Source organism: Urocampus carinirostris, chromosome 1 (assembly GCF_059441175.1).
Source record: "Urocampus carinirostris isolate Australia breed hairy pipefish chromosome 1, RoL_Ucar_1.0, whole genome shotgun sequence".
Lineage (NCBI taxonomy): Eukaryota > Metazoa > Chordata > Actinopteri > Syngnathiformes > Syngnathidae > Urocampus > Urocampus carinirostris.
Genome location: NC_142349.1, coordinates 21770750 through 21795554, shown reverse-complemented (window position 1 = coordinate 21795554; position 24805 = coordinate 21770750). Strand labels below are relative to the sequence as shown.

Here is a 24805-nt window from a genome sequence, read left to right as displayed (position 1 = left end):
GCACGACTCGTTTAAGATACAAACAGGGATGGGCTGAACCGTGATTTTCTGCAGTTATCCTACTTTAGAGTTTGTAGCGTGAAGATTATTTTTTGGCAGCTCCCTTGGTAGATTTGTGCACTTCGTAAAGTAGCGATTTTGCAATGTTCATGTTTTAACGCGAAAATACGATTTTCTATTGCATTTACGTCCAACTAAGATATCTCAATACATTTTGTTGCAAATACATGCGTGGTTGTGGAAAACTACTTACATTTGTGCGGTTCCTTTCCGGGCATGTTTGTTGATATTGAGAATTCGCAAAGCCTTCTGGGTAGTCACTTCGCTGCCAAGGGAGGTCGAGAGCCCCCTCGGTCTTGAAGTGGCTACGACATGGTTTGAGGGCACTTCTGCCTCGGTCTTGAGAGTATCGGGACACACCCCATTTTCACGTGAACGCGCAAACCGAGTGACTAGGGCACATAGCGAGTGAAAGTGCGAAGAATGGGACTCAGCCTATGACTTTGTTATCATCAACAGATATTAGCCCTCATTTCAGCTGCATTGATTGAATCAATTGCAATAATGATCAACCTAGCCTAATTGTTTTGTGTGAGTATTTTTGTGTAAGAGTTGAATGATCTTAAATCATTTAAAGTAAAATGAAAAACATTTTTTAATCAGCCAGACACTTGCTGGGAACCCCTAAAGCTCTTAACATAATATCCCATCTGCATGGTAATGACGGTAAAAAGAAGTACTAATGAATATTTGTTGTTCTTTTCGGGCCAAAATTATATATATATATATATATATATATATATATATATATATATATATATATATATATATATATATATATTAATGAAGCGTCAGGGCCAACATTTAAGTAGCTGTATACATTTTCTGCACTTGCTATGTTGTATTGTATAAATATTTTAATAAAATATTTATCATATGTCACGAAAAAACACTGAGCTATTCCTCTTGCACGTTGATTTCTTTCAATCTATACCATCTAATTTTGTTGTTAATAAGGGACACAATGTATTACTTTTTTTTTTCTCAGTGACTGAAAACCAATTTTATGAAACCGATAGATTCATAAACAAATATAATAGAAATATAACATGTTCCTGAAGATTTAATCCGAAAAATGAATCATTGATTTTTTTCTTCTTCCTGGCCAAGCCATTCTGACGAAAAAGAGCCCGTGACTCAAAATATTGCCCACCCCTGATGTAGCATGTTTATTTTTTTTATTTTATTTTTTTTTATCCAATTTTGGCAAATTTTATTGTGAGTTGGTGAATTTTAGCTTTTCAGGCTAAAAAAAAGCCACAGCCAAATATTTAGCTTGTTTTTTAGTACAGTACTATACTTTATCATTTAGCCTACATTTGTAATCTACCCTACAAATTATATGTGAAAAGCGATCATTTCTGAGCACAACACATGTATTTACAAATAATGGGAAAATAATTTTCATCTTTGGAAATGAATGAGGAAACAATTTGTTTGTATTTTATCATTTCAGTAAATGCAGTTTACAAATACGGGTGGTAAATAAACTGTCCAAATAAACCATTTATTGACCAAACTCGTCTCGCCTTTTTGGAGCACCACATACAATTTTAGGATCCTGGTACGCTTGAGAACCGGTTGGGACGAGGACCAAGGGATGCAGACTGTTGAAGAAGAGTTTGACTGCTGGTGGCTTGAGGCTTCTCTGAGGTTGCAGGCTTTGTCCCACCAGTTTGGCCGCTAGCTTGATCAAACTTGGCTGCTGACTTGGCAAGGTTCTCTGGCTGCTTGCTGAGCTGAGACTTGGTCTGGTCCCTTTTTTTGTTTCTCACTGGCCAGTGTTTTGGTCCAGTTCTTCTCGGTAGGATATGCCCTCTTGCATTCTTGCTGGCCAAATTCAGACTGCACTTGTGAGGTGAGACGTGTACTGTATCAGCTCTTGGTTCCGGACCCCCTGTGGCGGAGTTGTCACGGCAACCTTTTATGCGCAAATGCAAGCTAACGACCCCCCCCAATCTCACATTCCACCAGTATCAATCAGATATCATGTTTATGTGATTGTCTTAAAACATAATATTCACTTCACATGTTTTGCATCAGCATCTTTACATCTTATCCAACTTTCCACAAACATCACAAACATAAACAAACTCAGCTGTGAGCTATGAAAAAAAAAAATACACTTGCCTCCATTGTCATACTGCTTTCAAATAAATAAAAAGGAAATAAAAAAATAACAGTTTGGACGCGCGGGCCATATATTTGGCATGCCTGGTTTAAATGTTGAAACTGAAAGTTCCTCATCCTTTAAACTAAATCCATCATAAACAACAGGCAGCACACAATACAGAATTGTCTATTCAATAACCGTCATTTCTCTCTGCAGGTGTTGAGGAACATGGTGCACTGCGCCGACTTGAGCAATCCCACCAAGCCGCTGGCTGTGTACCGACAATGGACGGAGAGAATCATGCAGGAGTTCTTCAGGCAAGGAGACAAGGAGAGGGAACGAGGGATGGAGATCAGCCCCATGTGTGACAAGCACACTGCTTCAGTGGAAAAGAGTCAGGTAAACCATCTCATCGGTTTGCTGGATTTGCTGTTTGTGTCCGAGTATTAATCACGGCACAACAGGCCAGATGGTAGATGCTGTCTGTGCTGTGGTGGTTTGCTAAAAGCAGGACTACATAGAGAGTCATCTGTCATCTCAGAAAGCAGTAGTCATCATTCTACGTAAATCATGCCAATTTATAATGGAAAATGAATACTGTGATTGCAATAGATCACATGTGTCAAACTCATGGCCTGCAGGCCAAATGTAGTCTACCACATAATTTAATGTGGCACGCGCCACAATGCTAAGAGAAGCGCAAGAGAAAAATGAAATGCATCATGTCAAACAATGACTTGCAGCTCTGAATATAACCACTGGATGTTGCCTCGTCTCGCAAAACACCGGTCGAAGCTTTTTTTGCTGACTACCATTAATCAACAAGAAAACACTAAGGAAACCCATCCCGGGGTTATTTCACTTAAAATAAAATTCATGGACATGCTGTTTAAGGCAATACAAAAATACTAAATCAAAATTAAATAATAGCACCTGGATATTATTGCAGAGGGTTAAGGAAGCTTTAGCTCCTTTCTATAAAAGATCTGAATTTTAAAAGCGAGTTCCCATATTGAGGTAAACATTTTCATGAAAAATATAAAAATAAAAAGCAGAAATACAATAATTTAAAATAAGTTTGTATGCTATTTTTGTCACATTCCAGCCTTTCTGAGTTTTCTCAAGTCAGAAAAACTGTAGTGGAAATTACTTCAATTGTTGTTTTGCTTTCATTTTGGGGCCCGGTCACACAGCCCTTTGTGTCTGTATCGCGGGTAAAATTTTGCGTTTTTTTGATGGAAAATGCGCAAAATTGGCCAACCCGCTGTTCATCGGTGGTATGCCCGCAAAACAGACGCCGGCGACTGTTCCGCTTCCTCATCGCGTCATTTCCGCGTCATTTTCTCATGTGGACCACGGGTATAAAAGCTGCCCAGCCGGCGTTATGCCGAGAAATGCATCCTTGCTGAGATTTGCATCCCCTCGCTACTACAGCCACTTTTACCTCGTTTTATCTCACTTTTATATCACTTTTAGGGAATTTAATGGCGAACATAAAACAAAAACCACTTCGTCTTGCATTTGTTGGGAATGTAATACAACTTAAACCATTCCGTCTTTGTTTTTGTTGTGAATGTAATCGAACGGTAATGCACGCCGTATACAAATCACTTTTGAGCAGGTAACATGTTTATTTTGCCTTTTTCTATTCAAATCGCTCGTATTGAAACTGTTATGCACTCTACCATAAAGCTTATTTCTGCATAATAAGCTTCACGGTAGAGTCCATAACAGTTCTCAAAAGTGATTTATATACGGTGTGCATTACCGTTCGATTACATTCACAACAAAAACAAAGACGGAATGGTTTAAGTTGTATTACATTCCCAACAAATGCAAGACGAAGTGGATTTGGTTATATGTTCGCCATTACATTCCCTAAAAGTGATATAAAAGTGAGATAAAACGAGGTAAAAGCAGTTGTAGTAGCGAGGGGATGCAAATCTCAGCAAGGATGCATTTCTCGGCATAACACCGAGCTGTAAAAATCATAACCGCTCAAGACACAGTCCCGTGAAGATCAAGATTTCAAGCTATGGCACCGAAGAAGCCAATATGTTATTATTGTAATAGTTTTTCATTTTTATTTTATTATCTTGTTATGAAATGAAAAGAAATGTCAAGAAATGAAAATGGATTAAGATGAGGTCACTACGGTGACGGGGATCCATGTTCACCCCTTGACGTCTCGAGCACAACTGACGTGTGCTCAGCAAATCGCGCTGTATATACGCGGAGAAAGGCGTTTGACCGTCACACGCGTAACACGCTAATTTCACGTAATAACACCGCGATACAGGCGCAGAACATGCTATGACCGTGCTCCAGCCACGATTACCCGCTGAAATTTCACGTCCTACCCACGTGTAACCACGCCCTGGCCGCGGCTATAGCACGTCGGTCCGCGTAATTTCCGCGTCATTACTTCGTGTGTACCACGTGTGCCGCCCGCGGTTAACACGTGGTCTAAAGTTTTGAGCAGCGCAAAACTTTTTCGCGCGGCCAACCCCGTGTGAATTTCCGACCGCGAGTAAAGCACTGCTGTATCTCGTCTATATGGCGATCTCAAAGCGTCCAACAGCGTCTGCTTCACTAGCAGATATTTCTGGCCGTGATTCAGCCTCGATACGCCCGTGAAAGGCTGTGTGACCGGGCCCTAAAGTTTTGAGCAGCGCAAAACTTTTTCGCGCTGCTAACCGCGTGTGAATTTCCGACCGCGTGTAAAGCACTGCTGTATCTCGTCTGTATGGCGATCTCAAAGCGTTCAATAGCGTCCGCTTCACAGGCAGAAATTTCTGGCCGTGATTCAGCCTCGATACAGACGCAAACGGCTGTGTGACCGGGCCCTTATAAATGCACAGTTAATAAGCAATACAATTGATGGATTAGTGAAGGAAAAAGATATTGAGGGAAAAATATCAATAATAATTCTAGAGCATAATCAAATCTTACATCCCTGAATCATAATTTAATTGATATCCTCCGTAAACACCACTCGCTTTCCATCTAAGGCACATTTTTGATGCCATTAATTTAGTGGTCTGGCCCCAGTGAGAATGATTTCTCTACTATGTGCCCCCCAAGCTAAAATTAGTTTGACACCCTTGCAATAGATTGAAACCGTCAATTGTAGCAGCGAAAGGGTCTCCATCCAAATAGAAACAAGTGTGCAGGCTCATGCAGAGGCCATTCGGGTCTTTTTAGAGTATTCAGGTCAAAAAAATATTACAGTGACAGTATAGGTTAAAAAAATAGTTTAAAAATGCCACCTTTGTATTACTTTTGACACATCCCCACCTCCCAAATAGAACATTTGTGCATAAGATAAAAAATATGTGACCAACACAAGATAAGTTAATGGGTCTTATGACATATTTCAACTAAAAATCAGGTGCTCGTGGAACTACCAGCTTCATTTTATCTGATGCTTCAGAACCTCTTCTATTGGAGTCAACTTAGTGTGCTGTAATATAAAGTATCAAATACATAAAGATACTACAGAGTAATCTATAAGGTATGTTGATTTTGGGTCAGTACTGAAATGACAATGTTTGCATTGAAAAAGAGAAGATAACACCTGCAATGGCCTCTGCTATGTGTTAAATATTGGTGAATGCAATCCATTAAAAAGTATCTCAATCCACAAGAACGTCACAAAAACAGAAACATGTGCCATATCTTGTCCTTTGCAGGTCGGATTCATCGACTATATTGTCCATCCTCTGTGGGAGACCTGGGGAGACCTGGTGCACCCTGACGCCCAGGATATCCTAGACACCCTGGAGGACAACAGAGACTGGTATCAGAGTACCATTCCACAGAGCCCATCACCTCCCCCCTTATGCCAGGACAAAGAGCTTAACGCCTGCGTGGACAAGTTCCAGTTCGAACTTACCCTAGATGACGGTTCTCAGGCGGGGTGTGATGAAAGCCATTCCGTGGCCTGCCCCAACCATATGGTGCGAAATAGCGATGAGGAGGCCAAGGAAGATGAAGAGGAAGAGGAGCTGGACGAGAATGAAGACATCATCGAAGAGGAGGAGGACGAAGAGGTTGCAATGGAAGAGGAACAGGGCGAGGAGCTGAAAGTTGTGCTGGAGTCAGATTTAAAGCGAGAGAGACTCTCTGACACGAGTCCTGTAGAGGAAGAGGAGGATTCTTCTTCCCAAGCCGACGACACATGAGTGTCGCTTGTTCTTGTGTCGCTGGGTTTTAACTTGCACACCTGATTCATTTCCTACCTTTCATGAGGCCAATCCCTGAACAACAATAACAGCAAAACTGCAGTGACATAAAGGCCTTTATATCTATTTTTCCAAAAGGAAATTAAGAGGAATTCATCACACTGCAACTGTAGATTGGATGTAGTAAGCATTGGACATGATGATATAGCACTGTAGGACGGAAATGCACACAAATAAACAGAGTCAGATTGCCCATATCCAGAATAAATCAGCATTGCGGCCCAACCTCCCCCCACCACAACCTGGCCTGCTTTTCTCCTGCTAACACACGAGACTGAATGTTTATATGTGTGCATTCACACGAGAGACCGCTAACAACAATTTTTTTGTTTTGTTTTGTTTTGGAAAAAGCCATCTCTCAATGGAGCGGTTTTAGCAATTCATGTTCGGTAGAAACCAAACACAAACTGTTCTCCTCAAGTAAGTGAGCAACTTTATTAGTTTTTTTTCCATTTCTGTCGGAAAAGAAAAATAAGGGTGTTGGACATCGGTGGGGGAGTACGGACGTCGGGTAGCCATGCAGGTCCCTACCCCTTTAAGAGGAGAGCGTTTAGCTAGAAGATGGCTCTGTGCCTTTCTGACTCACCAGCCTCCAGAATGGAATTCTGCGGTGAGGCAATGCATTGTGGGACAGGAGCTGGGTGTACGTGTGTGCTTTATTTTTCTTCTCTTTTGATTGTCTCTTGTGGAAGCTTCTGTCCATGCTATTGTGTCTGTGGTGACATGTTTGAAGCTGTCAAGTCTTCCTTTGTTGCTCTTCTGCTGGTACAACTGAGCAATTACCACTACCACCGCAGCAACCACTGCCCACGTTTTATTTGTTTCTTACAAAAAGCCATGCGATTCTTCGGCGCATACACTTTGCCTCTACTTTCTATTCAACAGTTGGAAGAGGGAATTGTGGTGCCATCAGAGGATCGATTTTGCGGCATGCTCGCTCGCACTGTGTTTCATGTCGTCATACAATGATCACCAAAGTTGATAAGTGCTGATTAAGGGAAAAGGAATCCAAGAATGTTGGTCTTAAAAGCTCTTTCAGATTATGTGTGTGTGTTTTAGTTTTTTTCTTAAAATCAGAACACTTCCGCTCTGTCACGTGACGTCAATTGTTCACTTTACCTTATTCATAAGGGTAGGAAGATAATAGTGGCCACTAAAATGAGGTCTATTGTACTTATATATTTGCCTTAATTTCAGAGGCAGGGTTCATATATGCCGCTACACGGACAAAAATATAGCAGAATATGAAGTTGGTCAATTATTTACAACATGAGTGGTTGCAAGTCTACAACGTTAGTGGCAAGAGTTACACCAGACTTGGAGTGGAGCAAATTTATATGCAACCTGAAACTCCCGATTTGGCCATACACAAACACAGGATTTGTAAAAACTAAGTTATGTGTTTGTATGACTGCTCTCAAAAAGAGTAATCATTTGACACTGAATTGTAGTTAATATATTAGCCAAAAATGAACTCATTCAGTTGCGTTTGAAAGTTGAAGGTGAATAAGCATTTTCCACAAGCCTTGGACACCCATTACACATTGCTGCTTCTAATAGGCCCGTTTTAGTCCCACAATATTGCTTTAGACTAGAGAAGGAGAATTTAATGTTGTGTTTTTGGTGTGTTGTGTTGATAATCTTGAGTACGGTAATAATGAATTCACCATGTACATGGTTTGGTACCATTTAATTCCCATTAATAGAGATCCCACTACCCGCTATTTTTGGGGTAGGTGGGGGTCTTCTAACATATGTAATACTTCAAGGGTGTGAAAATGTATTCATTACTCCATTTCAATGGGTGAGTTGCACAAGTTTCATAAATTACAATGTTACTGTGTACCATACTCAAATGGACCACAACAAAGATGTTTCCCCACATTTAAGGTCTTTTGAATATGAATGATCAATTTGTTGTCAAAAATCAGCCTGTGTGTACACTGCCTTTGAATGACATAGTTGCAGTTACTTGACCATGTGCAAGAACTAGAAGGCCTTGTCTATTGTTTGATCAATCCTTGTCCAACGGGCGTTATTTTCACAGGGTAAAAGGAAAAGGAGGGTGGACGGTGATAAGAGCAACTTCTGCAGGTCAGAAACCGAGCTCTTACTTACGGAATTTGGAAAAAAAGTCTCATCAACACAAGATTCCCATATGCACAGGCCTGTTCACTTACAGTAAAAGCTATTGTTTTCCTTCGGGTGTCTTCTTCTTGTGATGTCATACGAAAAGTTTCTATTTAATTGCCATAAAAACACAATACTGTAGCGAATTGTTTCTTATCAATACAATTATTCAGTGGATCAATTGCTGCCATTCTTTTTGAAAATGATGAAAAGACGGTGTGTGTTTTTTTAACAGTTTCTGTACAGTTTATTTTTATATCATTGAGATGGTTGATGGGTAAAAAAACAACAACAAAGTATTACTTAGGTGTAATCATAATCACTTGTGTATATAATGTATATTGCATTGTAAATTATTGAACAATACAAGCTCATTGCAGGCCACAACCTCCACCTCTTCAGTATGGTTGTTTTCCTGGTAATGTCACCTCTTGGTTGTTCAATTATATGTGTACCAGCACTTTATTTCACCAGGCGTAGAAGCAAAATTTCAGGTTGTATGTGTGATCTGTGATGATGGTTTTACCATTATTGATGATGACATTTCACACGGCCATACAACAAAGTCATTGAGAGTCATTCGCTAATTGACTGGCCCCGGTCCAAATTTGAGCGGCTGTTGTCATGCAGGATATGACACATTCAAATGTAATAAGTGTGTCCTTATCCTTGGTATTCCAGCACTATCACCTCCCCTTGTTTCTTAGTAACCACTAGCCTGCCTGTCAGGAAGGCAAAATGCACAGAGTCCCTCGAAATAATATTTTTGTTAGCTTTAATCCGTGTGTGACCATGTGTGTGTGTATGTGCATCTGCACATCTTGTCACAAAAGCGGGAGACATTATACAAATGGAGTTAAACAACATGAAATGATTGTAATATTTGTAAGTGATCTCGCTGTAATGTGTAAAATGTGTCCTTTTATTATATTATTTTTATCAAAGTTTTTTTTCCTCTCAAAAGAGCAAATGTCTCATTTTGTGAATACACAGATTTAATAAGCAAAAAATCATATATATATATATATATATATATATATATATATATATATATATATATATATATATATATATATATATATATATATATGTGTGTATATATATATATATATATATATATATATATATATATATATATATATATATATATATATATATATATATATATATATGTGTATATATATATATATATATATATATATATATATATATATATACACACATATATATATATATATATATATATATATGTGTATATATATATATATATATATATATATACACACATATATATATATATATATATATATATATATATATATGTGTATATATATATATATATATATATATATATACACACATATATATATATATATATATATACACACATATATATATATATATATATATACACACATATATATATATATATATATATATATATATATATATATATATATATATATATATATATATATATATATATATATATATATATATATATATATATATATATACATATATATATATATATATATGTATGTATGTATGTATACAAATAATAGTGTATCAATATATACATATTTTTTTTATTTCGCTGTTCGGTACTGTAAAGTGTGTTAGAAATACAATAAAGGTCGATTTTTATATTACATGAGACTTTTGTAGTTTGTTCTTTCAATCAAATAAAAATTTCGGACGTTCATGTGTACAAATATATTGTTTAGTGGGTTGGCGGGTAGTCCCTTAACCACCAGGGTTGTTGGGGCACCATTTCGTGTGGTGTGTCTTGGGAGAGTAAAGCCTGGTGGCGCTCATCCCTCTCCAGGTCAGAAAATGTTGTATAATTCAAAGTTAAATAAATACATAACATAGAGTAAAATAAAAATCAAAAGATTTTTTTTGAGAATCATTTGCTCAATTTAAGTGTTATTTATCTGATTTTCACTGTTTATGGATGGATCCCTTAACTACCTTGATCATAGGGGCAACACTTAATGTTGTGTGTCTTCGGTAAGTGCAGCCTGTTGGTGCCTATCTCTCTCTGGAGATTTTTTGGGTGGGGGTATTTTTCCCCCACAATAAACAGATAGTACTCGTTTTCATGGTTACCAGTAGCAGAAAAAAGCCTCCTGATCTGATTCAGATACAGCCCCTTCATCATCTAGTTTCTGTTGTTGTCGGTGTAAAGCATCCTTCTGCTCTTCAGAGATAAGCGATACTAATACGAGATCGCAAAGCACCGGGGAAAAATAAATATATTTATTTCTCTACTAATTCATTTTGTATAAAAAAAGAAAAGAATAGTAATCTGCTGGAGACTCTTACCCAAGATAATCCTCAGATTGTTTGGCAGGAGCTGGATTATTGATTTGGTTTGTGAAATCGTTCACATAAACTACATGCATTTCTTGAATTTCTCATTCAGATTTGAAAGAATACATTCAACAGTCTTCAACATATTTTTTTTCATTTAATTTGCCTTCATTGTGTACTTTCTGTGTTTTCTAAATCTTAAAGGATACCCCATCATGGACTGTTCACTCTGCTAGCCTCTGGGAAGAGGTACTGCAGTGTGCGGTGCAGGACCACCAGATTCTGCAACAGCTTTGTCCCCCTGGCCATTAGACTGTTAAATGGTCAATCACACACATAGTAAGCCTACACAGCTGCTAATCTGTACATCTGTTTGTTTGTTTGTTTTTTTTGCACTACTGGCAGTTCTCTTATACCTAGCCACTCCTTTGCACATCTGTTCTACTCTGCACTATCGTACTCCAGTGTTATTGTTATTGTATAGTGACTTGTTTACCTGACTGCCCATTTTGCACATCTGGTTAGCTGCTCCTCTTGCACTCTTTGCACTACTGTATAATACTATACATAGCTATAATTATTTAGTATATTATTAGTACTTCAATACTCCAACTCAATACAACATTTTATTTATATCTGTACATTCTAGGAAACTGTGCGGGTCGGATGTATCGACATTTCGTTCTGTATACACGTGTACAAGAATGACAATAAAGTATATCTGAATCTGAATCTGAATCTGAGTTTCTTTAAACACTCTGTATTATTGGATTATACGGTGATTGTACTTGTTTTAATGAATGTAAGAAAAATACTTGATAAGATAGGCACATTTTTCTTTTGCAACTTATTGTATTTAAATAAAGTCAAAAAATGCATTGATTTTTTAAATATATTTTTTATATATATTCACATCATCCAACCACCTTTCCTCATGATGGTAGCAGGCAGGAGATATCCTAAACTGGTTGGCAACCAATCATAGTGCAAACAAATACTGATTACCCAACTAAAATCTAGAAACAATTTAGACACACACACACACACAATTAATTAACTGCCATGCATGTTTTTGAAATGAGGGAGCAAACTGAATGCTAGACGAAAACCCACTCAGGTATGGGTACGGGTATATGCAACCTCCACACATGGAGTCCACAAGATAGATAGATAGATAGATAGATACTTTAGTCATCCCCTAAGGGAAATTCACATTTCCAGCAGCGAAAAAGTGCTAACCGGTCATTCACCATTCTGTTTATTAAAAAAACACATATTAATTTATTATCCAAGCAAAATAAAAATATTTGAAAAAAATATTAAAATAACATTTTAACAACGGTATCTCACTTGTAATAGTTTATTTTCTATGTACATTGTATTTATCTGCTTAGAATAAAAAAATAACTCTGCCCTCCGCCATAGCAGATGATTTTGCTCGTTTTAAGTATGATTTTTTGTTACCCCTTTTAATTTTATTATTTAACAGCAAACTTAAAGGGGCACTGTGTAATAGTTGACCACTAGATTTCACTCTATTGTGTAGTGCAAGTGCAAACAAGTGCTACATAACGCAAGGAGCAATACAATCTTTAGAGACTCACGAGTGACTATAAAGCATCATTTTAATTATCATATTTTTCTTCCAGCCTTTCACTAGTTTTTTTTTGGGGGGGTCCCCGTAACAGCAAGGCGGTGGACAATGCTCTCAGCTCCCTCAAGGTAAGCCTCGTGTTATGTAAAATAAATACACATTTTTTGACCTAAGAGTATTTAAAACAATGCACGTTTATTTGATCATTTGTGTATTTTTGCTTTTTACTCAAATCGATAATGTTTTTTCATGAATAAAGCTTTTTATTACCACCAGGAGGTGCTTGCAAAAAAAATGAAAAAAGAATTAGAAGACAATCAGTGTAAGATGGTCACTTTCAGTCCCTGTACTTTGTTTTCTTCTTTAGGCTTTTTAGCACACATGTTCCGTTTTACCACACAACAGGGCGACATCTAGTGATCAAAAAATGAACACTGTACCTTTAAATACATGGTAAAATGTAATGAAACAATAATATGTCAAACAAGCATGAGCTGTCATTGAAACACATGCCGTCCGTTTAAGTAGAATAGAGGGAAGTGCTGTTGTATTGCAATCGTGCTACTTTTTAAAATCTTACCTGCCACTTGAAATGCATTCACCAGTCCTCCCAGGAGTACATGTACCTAGGGTTGGGCAATACTGGGATTTTTAGTATCTATCCAATCCAAGTAAATACAGGGTAGTATTGATTGATACTGATCTGATACTATTTGGTTGGAATTCTCATGATCATTGAATAATTGAACCCCTCCTGAATAAAACAGCCTGATGTCCAATGTTTTTAAATAACAACAACAATGGAAACTTCCATCCATCCGCACCCCTGGAGTCCATCCCAGATATCTTCTGGTTGTGGTCAGGGGTCGTCCCAAAACGGTTACCAACCAGTCGTAGGGCACTGACACGGAAAACCTACACACTCATTATCAACTGAAGACAATTTAGACGGCCAATTAACCTGTTTTTGGAATGTGGGAGGCAACATGCAAACCCCGCACAACAAGGCTGGTAGCTGGATTCGAAACCATTACCTCAGAGATGTGTCACTAACCACTCAGCTACTGTGCCGTCCACAATACAAAATACAAAAATAAATGTACATATTTTATTACAACTTTAAGAATAAAAGTCAAGAGAGTCAAACCCAAAAAGCAGCATGTAACATAATCCAAATATAATATCGTAAACATGAAAACAATATTACCTTCAATTGTGGTCAAAGTCCAACTAGTGTAAACAAAACAATGTCAAAATCTTTAACAGTGTAAAGATCAAAATACTTCAACAACAACAGCTGTTTCAGAACAAAAGTCGAAAGAGTGAAGCCAAAAAGGCAACAAAGTAACAAAAATACAAATACTGTGTGACAATGTCAACAAGACAACTAAAATAACGTATTTTCCGGACTACAAGGGCTACCCAAAATCCCCACATTTGCAAGTGATTCGAAAGTGTCTCTTTATAGAGCTGAAGCAAGCAATGCATAATTACAACAGAATGCTTCTACATACAGTAACCATGTATGAATGATTTAGGGGCGGCAGTAGCTCAGGAGGTAGAGGTAGAGCGCTCGTCTTGGGATCAAGGGATCCAGTTCGAATCCCGGCTCGTCCGTGTTACATGTCGAAGTGTCCTTGGGTAAGACACTGAACCCCTAATACCCCCAATAAGCAGTTAGCGCCTTACATGGCTGCAAGGCCGCTATTGGGAAATGTGGAGCACATTGTAAAGCGCTTTGGGAAGTCATTGATTTGAAAAGTGCTATATAAATGCAGATCAGTTAATCATCATGAATTCATGTATAAATTAATTTACGTTGTGAAACTGTATTCCCTAGTATTTAGGTTCTATGTTCTGTTGAAATTTTTTTAAGTTTTTTATCCCCTGTTTTAATCATACGCACCTTATAGTATGACTTGCATTATACATAAAAAAAACTTTCCAAGGGAGGTCTTTTTGAAGTTGCGTCTCATAATCAGGTGCACCTTATAGTCTAGAAAACATGGCACCTTGCATTTCACATTATTTTTAAGATAAAATCAGTTGTGTAACCACAATTTGATTGAATAAGAAAGTTGTAGAGTAAGTGTAATCTTACGACACACCGACAACTTTAGTGTAGTGATAATGGAAATGGGAAGATGGTATCGATTTTGGGATAATACTATCGATCCGATCGAAGCACTCGCTCAGTCTGGATGATATCAATATTGAAATCGCTCCGCCCCCCATACTCGTAGACCAATTAGCCGAACATTGATCGACATCCCTCCGAGCCAATTGGAATTGCACCAAATAAACGCTTCAATGAAGCAAGCGGTTCTGTCGAAAGGTTGAACCAATCACAGCTATCCCCCTAAAAGAAGCAACCAATGATATGTGTAGGAACCGGCAGGCGTGACTCTAAGCATGCGCATTGCGTCACTACGGAACTGCGGCGCGAGCTACGGGTCAGCGTTAGCATTAGCCCTTCTTGAAAAGAGCGGAAAATAACTCAACTTTTCAGGTGCGGTTTTAATTTATAGCATTATATGGTGATATAAGTAATACATAATGTTTCTCATTTGTTCGGACTATTTACGTATAATTGCTTTCTTATATTGTTTTATATACAACCACTCCGTAATGTATTGAGCGAGAGGAAACAGGCTACATTTTTCTCTTGAGAATGTTTTTTTAAATGGTAAAATTTGGTTTGCTGCTTGCCTAACGTGACGTCACCTTGTTTAGATACAGCAGTACATTTGACCCAATTCCCATTGAAATTGAATTTATGTTTTCTGCCAGGGTTGTTAGACAAGGAGCGAACAAGGAAACATGGCAGTGGCCAGTCAGTCTATCATCCCTCTGCTCTTGCTGAGTGTGACCGTCTCGGCCGTGGAGGTGCAGAGACCCCGCGGTGTCCCCCTGTCAAGTAAGTAGTTTTATGTAGTTATTTTTACTTACCTTTTAGACTACTTTGACAGGTGATCAAATTCCAGCGTTTCCCACTGAATTCTGTGTTACTCGGGTGAGTGGACATTCAAGGGGGTGTGGGAGCTTCGGGGGCATGCCCTCCAGTCCTCCCTCAGAAGAAAATATTGTACAGTTTGAATTCAAATGCATCAACCTAGTGCATTTTTAGAGAAGAATCAATAAGCTAGATATATGATAAATGTGTGGCCTTTTAAACTGTCCATCCATCTTTTATCTGCATCACTCATCCTCAGCAGGGTCGCAGGTGGGCTGGAGCCCATCCCAGCTGTAGTCGAGTGGGCAGGGGACACCCTGAACTGGTTGCTAGTCGCAGGGCGCACAGATACGGACAACTCACTCGCTCATTCATACTTCGGGACAATTTCGACCAGACAATTAACCTTTCATGCATGTTTTTGCCAGGTGGAAGGAAACCGGAATGTTGAGAGAAAATCTACGCAAGCTGATGCCGTACTATTTTAAAATATTGTATCGGAAAGTAAACTGACCGAATCTAAGTCTCGCTGGGGACTTACTAATTTATGGGAAACACTGCAGTCATGCACGTTTTTATCGTGGATTGACTGAGGGTATCTTTACCCTCACTTTTCATTATTTAACAAAGTGAAACATGCCACCTGAACATGGCTACAGTAATAAAACAATAATAACTTAAAATGGAGCCTACAACACAGTTCTAAAAATGTTTTTTTTCTTCAACTGGTTCTTTTGAAAATTGAAGAAAAGACGGCCGAATGAACTTCCTGGATTTAATTTCCCGTAAAGTTTGTTTTATATTTCCCTCAGTTTCGTGCAAAAGTAAACTGGTAATGTAAATGCGGGAATTTAAAAGAAACAAAACTCATTTTGTATGCTCTCGTGACATGGTTTTTTTAGACCTAACAAAACATATTTTTCACAAAATTATAATGGGAAAACTGCATTTCAAGCTATCATTTCACTCAGTCTAGTGATTTGTGTCAGGACTAACTACACAACATGCACTTACTTTTACTCAAGAAATTTAGACAAAGAAAACGCTTACAAATCTATCAGTTTCGCGCAAAATCAATAAATCCAAAAGGGTAAAAGGCGCGCGGATTCCTCCTTCCACCTCCCTCGTCAAACCCCATTTCTGCTTCTTGTCAATAGCTTACGAGCTTTTTAAACTTTTTCCTTTTAGGCCAAATCTTTTACTATTTGCAGCTTGTCATCCGCAGTATTTGATTTTCTTTTTATTGCCATTTTTTTCAGTTTCACTTCCGTTCGCTGCACGTCATTGGATTGCGCACTTAGGCACTAAACCGTTCATTTAGGCGCTGCATTTGCAGTGCACACTTTATCTGAGGGACTGGGCCCCAAGTAAACCCAAAGCTTGGTAGTTTCGCTACAACGTACAGTTCGGCGCTGAAGTACGTGCGACCGTAGTGAAGTTTTGTGTTTATTTCGGGCTCGCTTACCAAACAAAGTAAATCCGTCGGGTTTGGGCGGGTTCGGGTTTATATACCTGCGAGTTAAAAAAATGTTTAGGCCCGATATTACCTCCAGTCAGGAGTCATGACAAACATTAACATTTTTTAATACTTTTTTGAATATTGACGATAACTACACCTAAATCCTGGCAATATGTAAACAAAACATTTAAAACTATAAGCCCCTTGCTGCACGGTACCCACTTAAGTATGGACTAGCGATGTTCCATTAAAAAAACACAATTGTACCTTTTTATCTTCTGTTTATAACTGTAAGAGCAGAAGCAGTGATGCAAAAAAAGTTGTGTATGAAAAGACTTTGAAGGATTTACCTAAAAAAGGCTTGCTCCTGATCAGTGCAAGTACAAGCTCGATCGTTGCTTTTCATTTGGTGTGGTTGCCTTCTTTTTGGTTTTCTTATTTGTCCTCTACCAGCCGGTAAACTTTTAATGTTAGAGAAGTAGATAATCACATTACAATACAAATGTTGTTTCTGGAAAGGGTGCAATTTGGATTATGAGCGCATGCCACTAATTGTTGTAGTGCATAGAAAGCACCCAAAGCCACCCATTTTATGACATATACACTCGTACCAGTTATTCCCTCTATGCCTGCCTTATTCATCAATTTCAAATTGTCTGAGAGGTTGTTTTGTGAACTATTGAATTAAGGAACCACTATTTTCATCACTGTCAATCAGTGTCAACATAGTTGGAAGTCTTATTGGAATACTGTAAGTGTACGTTGTTATTCTACAGAAAAACACTTCTACGTGGAAGGCAAACCGTTCACTTGTTTGGATGGATCCAACACAATTCCTTTTGACAGGGTCAACGATGACTACTGTGACTGCAAAGATGGTTCGGATGAGCCTGGTTTGTACATCCATCGGACACTCTCCGTTTTGAATTTCATTTGACAATTGACACATGCTTAAACCCATATGCTTTTTGCAGGCACCCCTGCTTGCCCCAATGGCAGTTTCCACTGCACTAATGCAGGACATCGACCGACCTTTATCCCATCGTCGCGTATTAATGACGGTGTATGCGGTACGATGATGTTACATTTTTTGGGTGCAACCACTAGCCAGGACTTGCATTGAATGAAATTGTCCTCTTGACAGATTGCTGTGATGCAACAGATGAATACAACAGTGGTGCCAGTTGCCCTAACACCTGCAAGTGAGTGTGACTACATTGGTCAACACAGCACAGGCGTACTCACTTTTGATGTAAAACGATTTATAAAATTGTAAAGATGCCCTCCCCTGACACAATGTTTGGCATGAAATGGTAATCTTTGTTGAGTGTTGTAAAAACTGAGACCTAGAGCAGTAAATGTTTAACAATCCAAGAAAGTCTCTGTTGTCGAATATGTTTGGATGGACACTTTAGTTAGACGGTTCTCGGCTAAGATTTTATATTTGTCTGTTCAATGTGTCATTCAGCCATTTAGAGATTGACTTAGGATTCCGAGGTTTTCAGTTGAATCCCAAGCCATTTTGACTGTCCTTGAGAAAGATACTAAAACCCCAATTGCTCTAGATGCTGCCTCATCACTAAGTAAATGGGTAGTTGAACATTTTTACTGCCTTGTTAAGTGGTAAAAGAGCATTACAGGATCAGACCGTGTATGCACTTCACATGCACATTGTCATTTAACAATGCAGCATCTATTTTCATCCTCTGCATATTTATTTAACACATTTTGGACGACAGGACACAGTCTTGGTAATATTAGACCATAACTTATCATTTTATTATATTTATTATATTTTATTATCACTTATCAATTTATTATAGTGAGTAAATAAAACTAATTGATTCTATTTTATATTTATTTAGCGCTGCCATATTTTAAATTTCACTCTTTGCATAGGGAAATGGGGCGCAAAGAGAAGGAGAGCCTGCAAAAACTGGCTGAAATTGCAAAGGAGGGATTCATTCTCAAACAGCAACTCATTCAGGAAGCCAAGAGGGGTCTTGAGGAAAAGAAGGTGTGAATTAAATACAAATACATTGAATTTCAATTACAAACATTATTACTTGTTGTTATTAATAACTGCACTTTTTCGCCCCGAAAGGCCAAAGCACTAGACCTGGAGGCCAGCAAGAAACAACTGGAGGAGAAGGTCGAGGCACTGAAAACTGTAAAGGAGACTGCAGAGGAGCCCGAGAAAGAAGCCAAAGAGCGCCACCTCAAGGCTTGGGAAGGTAATGAAATCTGTTTCAATGAGGCAGCTCCACTTTACTGATGAAGACATTATTTATGAATATCATAATAATTGTGCAGATGAGAAAGCTGCAGTACGTGCAGAGAAGGATAAGGCTCAAATGACTGAGGTGTTTCTGGAACTGGATGATGATGGTGATGGCTTGTGCGTATAGACATTCAGAGCATGGGGGACATGAAAACGTTCACCGTATCTTGTCTTAATTTTTGTAACGCTTTGCTCAAGTAGTTTGACTGACTAATAAGTCGTGTCAATTTCAGTGTCTCCCTTACTGAGCTCCAGACCCACAGCGAGCTTGACACAGACTCAGAAGGTTCTTTCACTAATGCTGAGGCTCAGGTAAAGAAAACAAGTGTCAGGCAACACAAGCACATACTGATTTTAAAGCACTTTAGAATCGAAGTTTCACACTGCAACATGTCCGCAGTAGTTGAATCGAAAAGCTGTAATTTATCTGGGATTTGCCGCTTAACGACTGTTTTTGTTTTATTGTCTTTTAACTCCTCAGGGACTTTTGGGGGGTGTAGACAAAGTGGATGCTGTGGCATTTGAGGTTGTCTGGAAGGACATAAAAGACAAGTACATGTCCAAAGTAAAACGCCAAGGCCCCCTTTAGCATATATGCTCTGTAATTTAAAACAAATCTGGTAATGTGGACCTGTCTTGCGGGCAGGCCCAAAAGCAGATGGAGATGGCTAACGAAGAGACGCCCCCTGAGGAGACATCTGAACCTCTCTCAGACAATGACTCTGAACATTACTCCGAGGGTGAAATCGCAGAGGAAGATGATGACAATGATGATCAGGAGGAAGAAGATGATGAAGTGGAGGAAGATGATGATGAGCAAGATGAAACGGACTACAATGTAGACTTTTAGAGCATGTGCACTACACTAACAAAAGTTGATTCCTCTGACTTCCGGTGTCTTACTCTTTGTGTTCACGCATATAACAGAGACCTGCGGTACAACAAAAGAAAGACGACGAGGGTGAGGGGACTATGCCGCCCTACAATGAAGAAACACAGAATCTCATTGATGGTAAGTGTTTGACTCACTCCTCGATCGTCACTAAGAATGCACATGCTAATGCTTACGCGAACATAGCCTGCTATGCTTCATGTGTGGGAATTGTTGGATTTGTGCCAATAAGTCTGTTTTAGACCAGTTTCACGTTTGAGAATGACATTTAAAAATGGGTTACAGTTCATTGCATTTGCTCTGATTTAAGGCAATTTGGTGCTCAGAGTGTAAGGGTACAAATGGGAAAAGGAAGTACTTTTTTGAATGTAAAAGCACTGATAACAATGCTGCTTAACCCCCATGTTTCCCCTGTGTGATAGTGATGTATTACCTAATAGTGGTCTATACTCACCATAATAATTGATGTTTTAGTCAGTTTGAGCCAGTTACCATAAAAACGCCATCCATTTTGTATGATGCGATCCAGTCGTCCACCGCTCCACATTTAATTTAATTTACGGCCTCGGTGTCCCTAATGTTAAGGGCACATGTGCATTAAATTCCTCGTAAGGACCTTATAATTGAATCAAGCATGTTTGCTTTGCTAGCTGCCCAGAAGGCGAGGGAGCAGTTTGATGAGGCCGAGCGAGCTCTTCGGGAACTGGATGATCAGTTGCAGTAAGTAATGCACTCTGAATGCCACAGACATCATTTCCAGTAAATGTTCTTTTGTGACTTGACAGGCTGGATTTACTCAGCAGGCCCAAGTGCTCCTTTACAATTCGATCTCTATCACCTTGTTGTTGTTTTTTGCTATTTTCATACTACTTGATTCATTTCTACTGTAGATGTAACCCCAGTATGGTTTTGTCTAGATCCGTATGAAGATAAAAAACGTTTTGTTTAAAAAAATTACAGTATAATCTTGAAAAAGTTAAACAGGTCATGGTCTATTAGTTATTTTTTACTCATGTTGATTGTCATTGGGGATAGCTTTTATTTATCATCAGCTTTATTTTTCTTTTACCAGGCATACAAATCCCTCAGCCTTTGGCAAACTTGTGCCTTTTGAAGGGAAAATAGATGAGTTACCTGAATCATGTAGATCCGAGGAGAAAACGTTTTGAGACAGGTAGTGGATTGGGCTTTTGAGGTGGCACGTTTGAATTGGAACTACTGGTGTTCGTGCGGCCGGAAGTATTTGCCTTTTGGGCAGTGCAACTGTCATGTTAGTTCAGAAGATACTCACCCTTGGAAGATACATAGATGGATGAATCAAACCAAACTTTTGCTTTTATAGACAATCAGGGTAGATAATAGTCAAGTTGAAACAAACATCTTATCTTGGTTCCGTGCAATACCCCAAAGATGTGTGTATGGGGCCTGCTGCAGATGGCTAAAACACTGTGGTTCAACAGACCTCAATAGTTTTTCTTGTTGTACAATGTACTGGAACATATTTCCTCCACACCATCCTATTTTTTTTTTTCAACCCCGTACCCATTTTCATTTTTTTTGTACACCACTGTTTTTGCTGGGCGGGCTGGCATGTGTTTCAGCAATTAGTCTGTTACGGAGAGCAGCTTCTTTCCGGCTGACCATGAATGTTTGTTTTTCCCGTAGGAGCCTTGAAAAAGAAACATCCTTAGACTTTGGACCCAGCGCAGAGTTTGCCTACCTCTACAGCCAATGCTACGACTTAACTACTAGCGAGTATGTCACAATGTTATATTTCTGGTCTGGTTTGGTGTAGTAACCTTTTTTTTGTAGGTATATTTATAGGCTCTGTCCGTTCAATCGAGTGACCCAGAAACCCAAGTACGGTGGCTCGGAGACGAGCTTAGGGTAATGCAAAATCAAATTTTCCTTTTTTCTTTTTTTTAAATGGTTTTGGCTGATGTTTTTTCAACTTCTGGATATTATTGTTCTAAGAACATGGGGTCATTGGAATGGTCCTGAGGGTGACATCCATTCAGTTATGAAGTATGAGAATGGAATGGGATGTTGGCAGGGTCCCAACCGATCCACCACGGTCAGTCTTTGTCCAGCGTCCCAAGGATGTGAACTAATTGGAAGGAATTTGCCAATATTTTTCTTCTTTTTTTTCTTGTAGGTCAAGCTAAAATGCGGCAAAGAGACAACGGTAATATCCACAACGGAGCCCAGTCGCTGCGAGTACTTAATGGAATTCACAACCCCTGCCCTTTGTCAGGACCCAAAGAGCTTGGACGCAATGTTTCATGAGCATATTGAACTTTGAACACTCGTGAGTCCTTTTTTTAATTACAGAAGTTATCCTGTCCACGACTGTGCAACAGTGTTTGTAACCCTCATTCTTGAGCCCAAAGTTTTCTCTGTTTAAAGATAAAAAAATGCAGCCTCACTCGACAGTACGTCTCAGCTTTTTTAGTGCAAGGATAAAGGTCTGTTTTGTTTTGGTTTTCACTGTAATGAACAGGAAAACTGATGCCAGATACTATGATCGTTGTGAGTTCATTACATTAATAGGGGAAACATAAATCATTATTTGTGACAGTCTTTTAAAGTTGTGTCACACAGAGGCATTTGTCATTATTGAAACAGGGTTTGTAGGGGTGCTTTAAATCCTTGAATTCTTGATTTTTTTTTTTTTTTTTTCTAAACTTTTCAAGGATTGAAAAGTGCTTGAATTTTGGGTGAAGCACTTGGAAATTCTTTAAAATGTTGCCATGTTTCACCGCAAGTCTGCTCTCTGGTGGCTTCGCTTCGCCATTGCATTTCTTCCCTCCTGATTAACGGTTTCTGGCATTAGTTTGTATTGCATTGTCCTTTGAAGTGTGATTTCCCAAGAGGACAGGTGCATGGTACACCTAAAAGGGCACTATGAAACATGTACTGTACTAGTAAAGGGTTATGTATTTAATTATAGACATTCATTATGGGGCATGCAAAAAATTAAATTATTTCCTAGTGGTTAATTGTAATGTGAAGAACTTACTGCAACTGAAAATCTAAGCTATGTATTATCATTTTTACCCAACGCTTGTATGGGTAGAGATTTGTTTCAAAAATATTGACACACGTACTGTTCAGGTCAACACACATATATATATATATATATATATATATATATATATATATATATATATATAATTTGTGATTTACTCAAGATCAAAAAAGCAGATGTCTTGCTAAATGCACACGCACAATTAAGAATCTCATGTTTGATTCTGTTATATTTGATTCACACCGGATTTCTCTTTTAAATAATCCTGAAGAAATTGAAAATTTGGCTTTGAAAGTCCTTAAATGGTGCCTTGTATTTGGCTATGAAAAAGGTCTCATAACCCTGTTGAAATGTCACATTGTCAGAGTTCAAATCTTTCAATTACTAACTATAAATGGTGTGTACGTCCTGTTTTGTCGTTATAATATCTTAATGGCAATTATTGTGGCCTCATGAATTGAACAAATGGATGCAAATAATTGTTAACTGTCAAGAGCAAGAAATGTCGCCCCCTACAGGACAAGTGCATGCCACACATAAACAACTATGAAAAGTGTATTACTGCACGGATTACGCATCACTTGTAGACATTTATTATAGTCCATGCCAGAATTTAAGGTAGTGTTTCCCAGTGGTAAATTGTAATGGGAAAACTTGTTGCTACTGAAAATGTAAGCTTTAAATTACATTTTTATCCGTGATCTATATGGGGAATATTTTTTTCAAAAACATTTTGCACATGTATTTTTCAGACCCATAAATATATCTTCAAGATCTGAAATTCATAAGTTTTGATAAATGCACACCCAAGATTAAAAATGTAAAATACAGATAAATGATTTGATCTGCAAAAATACACAAAGCATAGATTTTGTCTTGGTTCTAGAGAAATTGACATAAAAACATTCACCGTAATTACTGAAACATCATAGCCACTTTTCCAGTAGTGTCATTTTTTTACAAAATAGAAGAAAAGCTTAAGGAATAGTTTGTTTTGAATGGCCCTGTTAGCATTATTTATTGTCCTTTGCTGTCAAACTATATTTTATATTCTCTATTCTGGAAATGTTGACCTTACTGTACACGGTAAATAAGCCTTTCTATCCGACCTCTTCAAGTGTCAAAATGATTGTGTTTGTGCTTCTCTTGCAGGTTGTTCACAAGGGACCACGTCACTGTGGCAACAATGAGGTTGTGAGGAGCCACCGCACTACTATTTCAATGCGTTAAATCAACTTGTCATTCCAGAGAAACACTGCAACTTCGCATACACTGTATACAAATAAGTTGAAATCCAGTGGATCCATTGATCGGTTGTCTAAAAATGAACACTTCTACTTTGATGATGGTAAATACACAAGATACGGATATATTCAAGACTTGAAGCTGTAGCTTGTTGTTATAAGGTGAAACGGATTTAATTACTTTTATTTGTTTTGCTAACAAGATGGGGACCACTCACTTCAAACCTAGCTACAGACCCATTTTGGCATTTGTAAAAAATAATATGTCATACACAAAATGGATTTGGTTGTCCACTGTGTCAATAAAAACGGTATCTAAATGTCTTTGGTAGTGTTTTTTTTAATTTTTTTAAACTTTAATATTTTTTTTTTCAAAGTAATGCAAACTTGTGTACTGAAGACCCAGGTGGTAATATACCTAAAAAAGTTGTACATTTCAAGCATGAAAATCTCACTTCCTGTACAAATTCATTGCTTTTGAAGTAAAAAGG

The 24805-nt window shown here is 38.2% G+C and overlaps 2 protein-coding genes across 6 annotated transcripts in view; both read left to right on the top strand.

Moving 5' to 3' along the window:
• pde4a (phosphodiesterase 4A, cAMP-specific) overlaps nucleotides 1-8724 on the top strand; it is a 137777-nt gene extending 129053 nt beyond the window's left edge. For all 3 annotated transcript variants that reach the window (XM_088330207.1, XM_088330191.1, XM_088330199.1), the window contains 2 exons: nucleotides 2390-2572; nucleotides 5866-8724. In XM_088330207.1, coding sequence (XP_088186333.1) covers nucleotides 2390-2572; nucleotides 5866-6357 — 675 coding nt within the window. In that variant the 3' untranslated portion in view covers nucleotides 6358-8724. The remainder of the gene's footprint in view (nucleotides 1-2389; nucleotides 2573-5865) is intronic.
• Nucleotides 8725-14855: 6131 nt separating this feature from the next.
• Nucleotides 14856-24638, top strand: prkcsh (PRKCSH beta subunit of glucosidase II). Of its 3 annotated transcripts, none has more exons than XM_088330178.1 (18): nucleotides 14856-14966; nucleotides 15248-15374; nucleotides 17646-17762; nucleotides 17844-17939; nucleotides 18014-18071; nucleotides 18769-18886; nucleotides 18974-19103; nucleotides 19183-19267; nucleotides 19384-19462; nucleotides 19632-19715; nucleotides 19809-19988; nucleotides 20078-20162; nucleotides 20693-20762; nucleotides 21708-21797; nucleotides 21855-21929; nucleotides 22017-22116; nucleotides 22198-22350; nucleotides 24223-24638. In XM_088330178.1, exons 2-17 carry the CDS (start codon nucleotides 15278-15280, stop codon nucleotides 22342-22344), a joined length of 1611 nt encoding a protein of 536 aa, XP_088186304.1. In that variant the 5' UTR covers nucleotides 14856-14966; nucleotides 15248-15277; the 3' UTR covers nucleotides 22345-22350; nucleotides 24223-24638. The 3 variants fall into 3 exon arrangements, with proteins under 3 accessions (XP_088186304.1, XP_088186286.1, XP_088186296.1); XM_088330160.1 differs by having other exon boundaries at nucleotides 19797-19988; XM_088330170.1 differs by lacking the exon at nucleotides 14856-14966 and adding an exon at nucleotides 14980-15143 and having other exon boundaries at nucleotides 19797-19988.
• Nucleotides 24639-24805: the final 167 nt, after the last annotated feature.

What these genes read in the sequence shown, in the direction of transcription:
- prkcsh (XM_088330160.1), top strand. Translation starts at nt 15,278, where the DNA reads ATGGCAGTGGCCAGTCAGTCTATCATCCCTCTGCTCTTGCTGAGTGTG. An exon ending in AACACAGAATCTCATTGATG is followed by an intron (nt 20,163 to 20,692) that starts GTAAGTGTTTGA and finishes TTGCTTTGCTAG; the next exon opens with CTGCCCAGAAGGCGAGGGAG. An exon ending in TACGACTTAACTACTAGCGA is followed by an intron (nt 21,798 to 21,854) that starts GTATGTCACAAT and finishes TTTTTTTTGTAG; the next exon opens with GTATATTTATAGGCTCTGTC.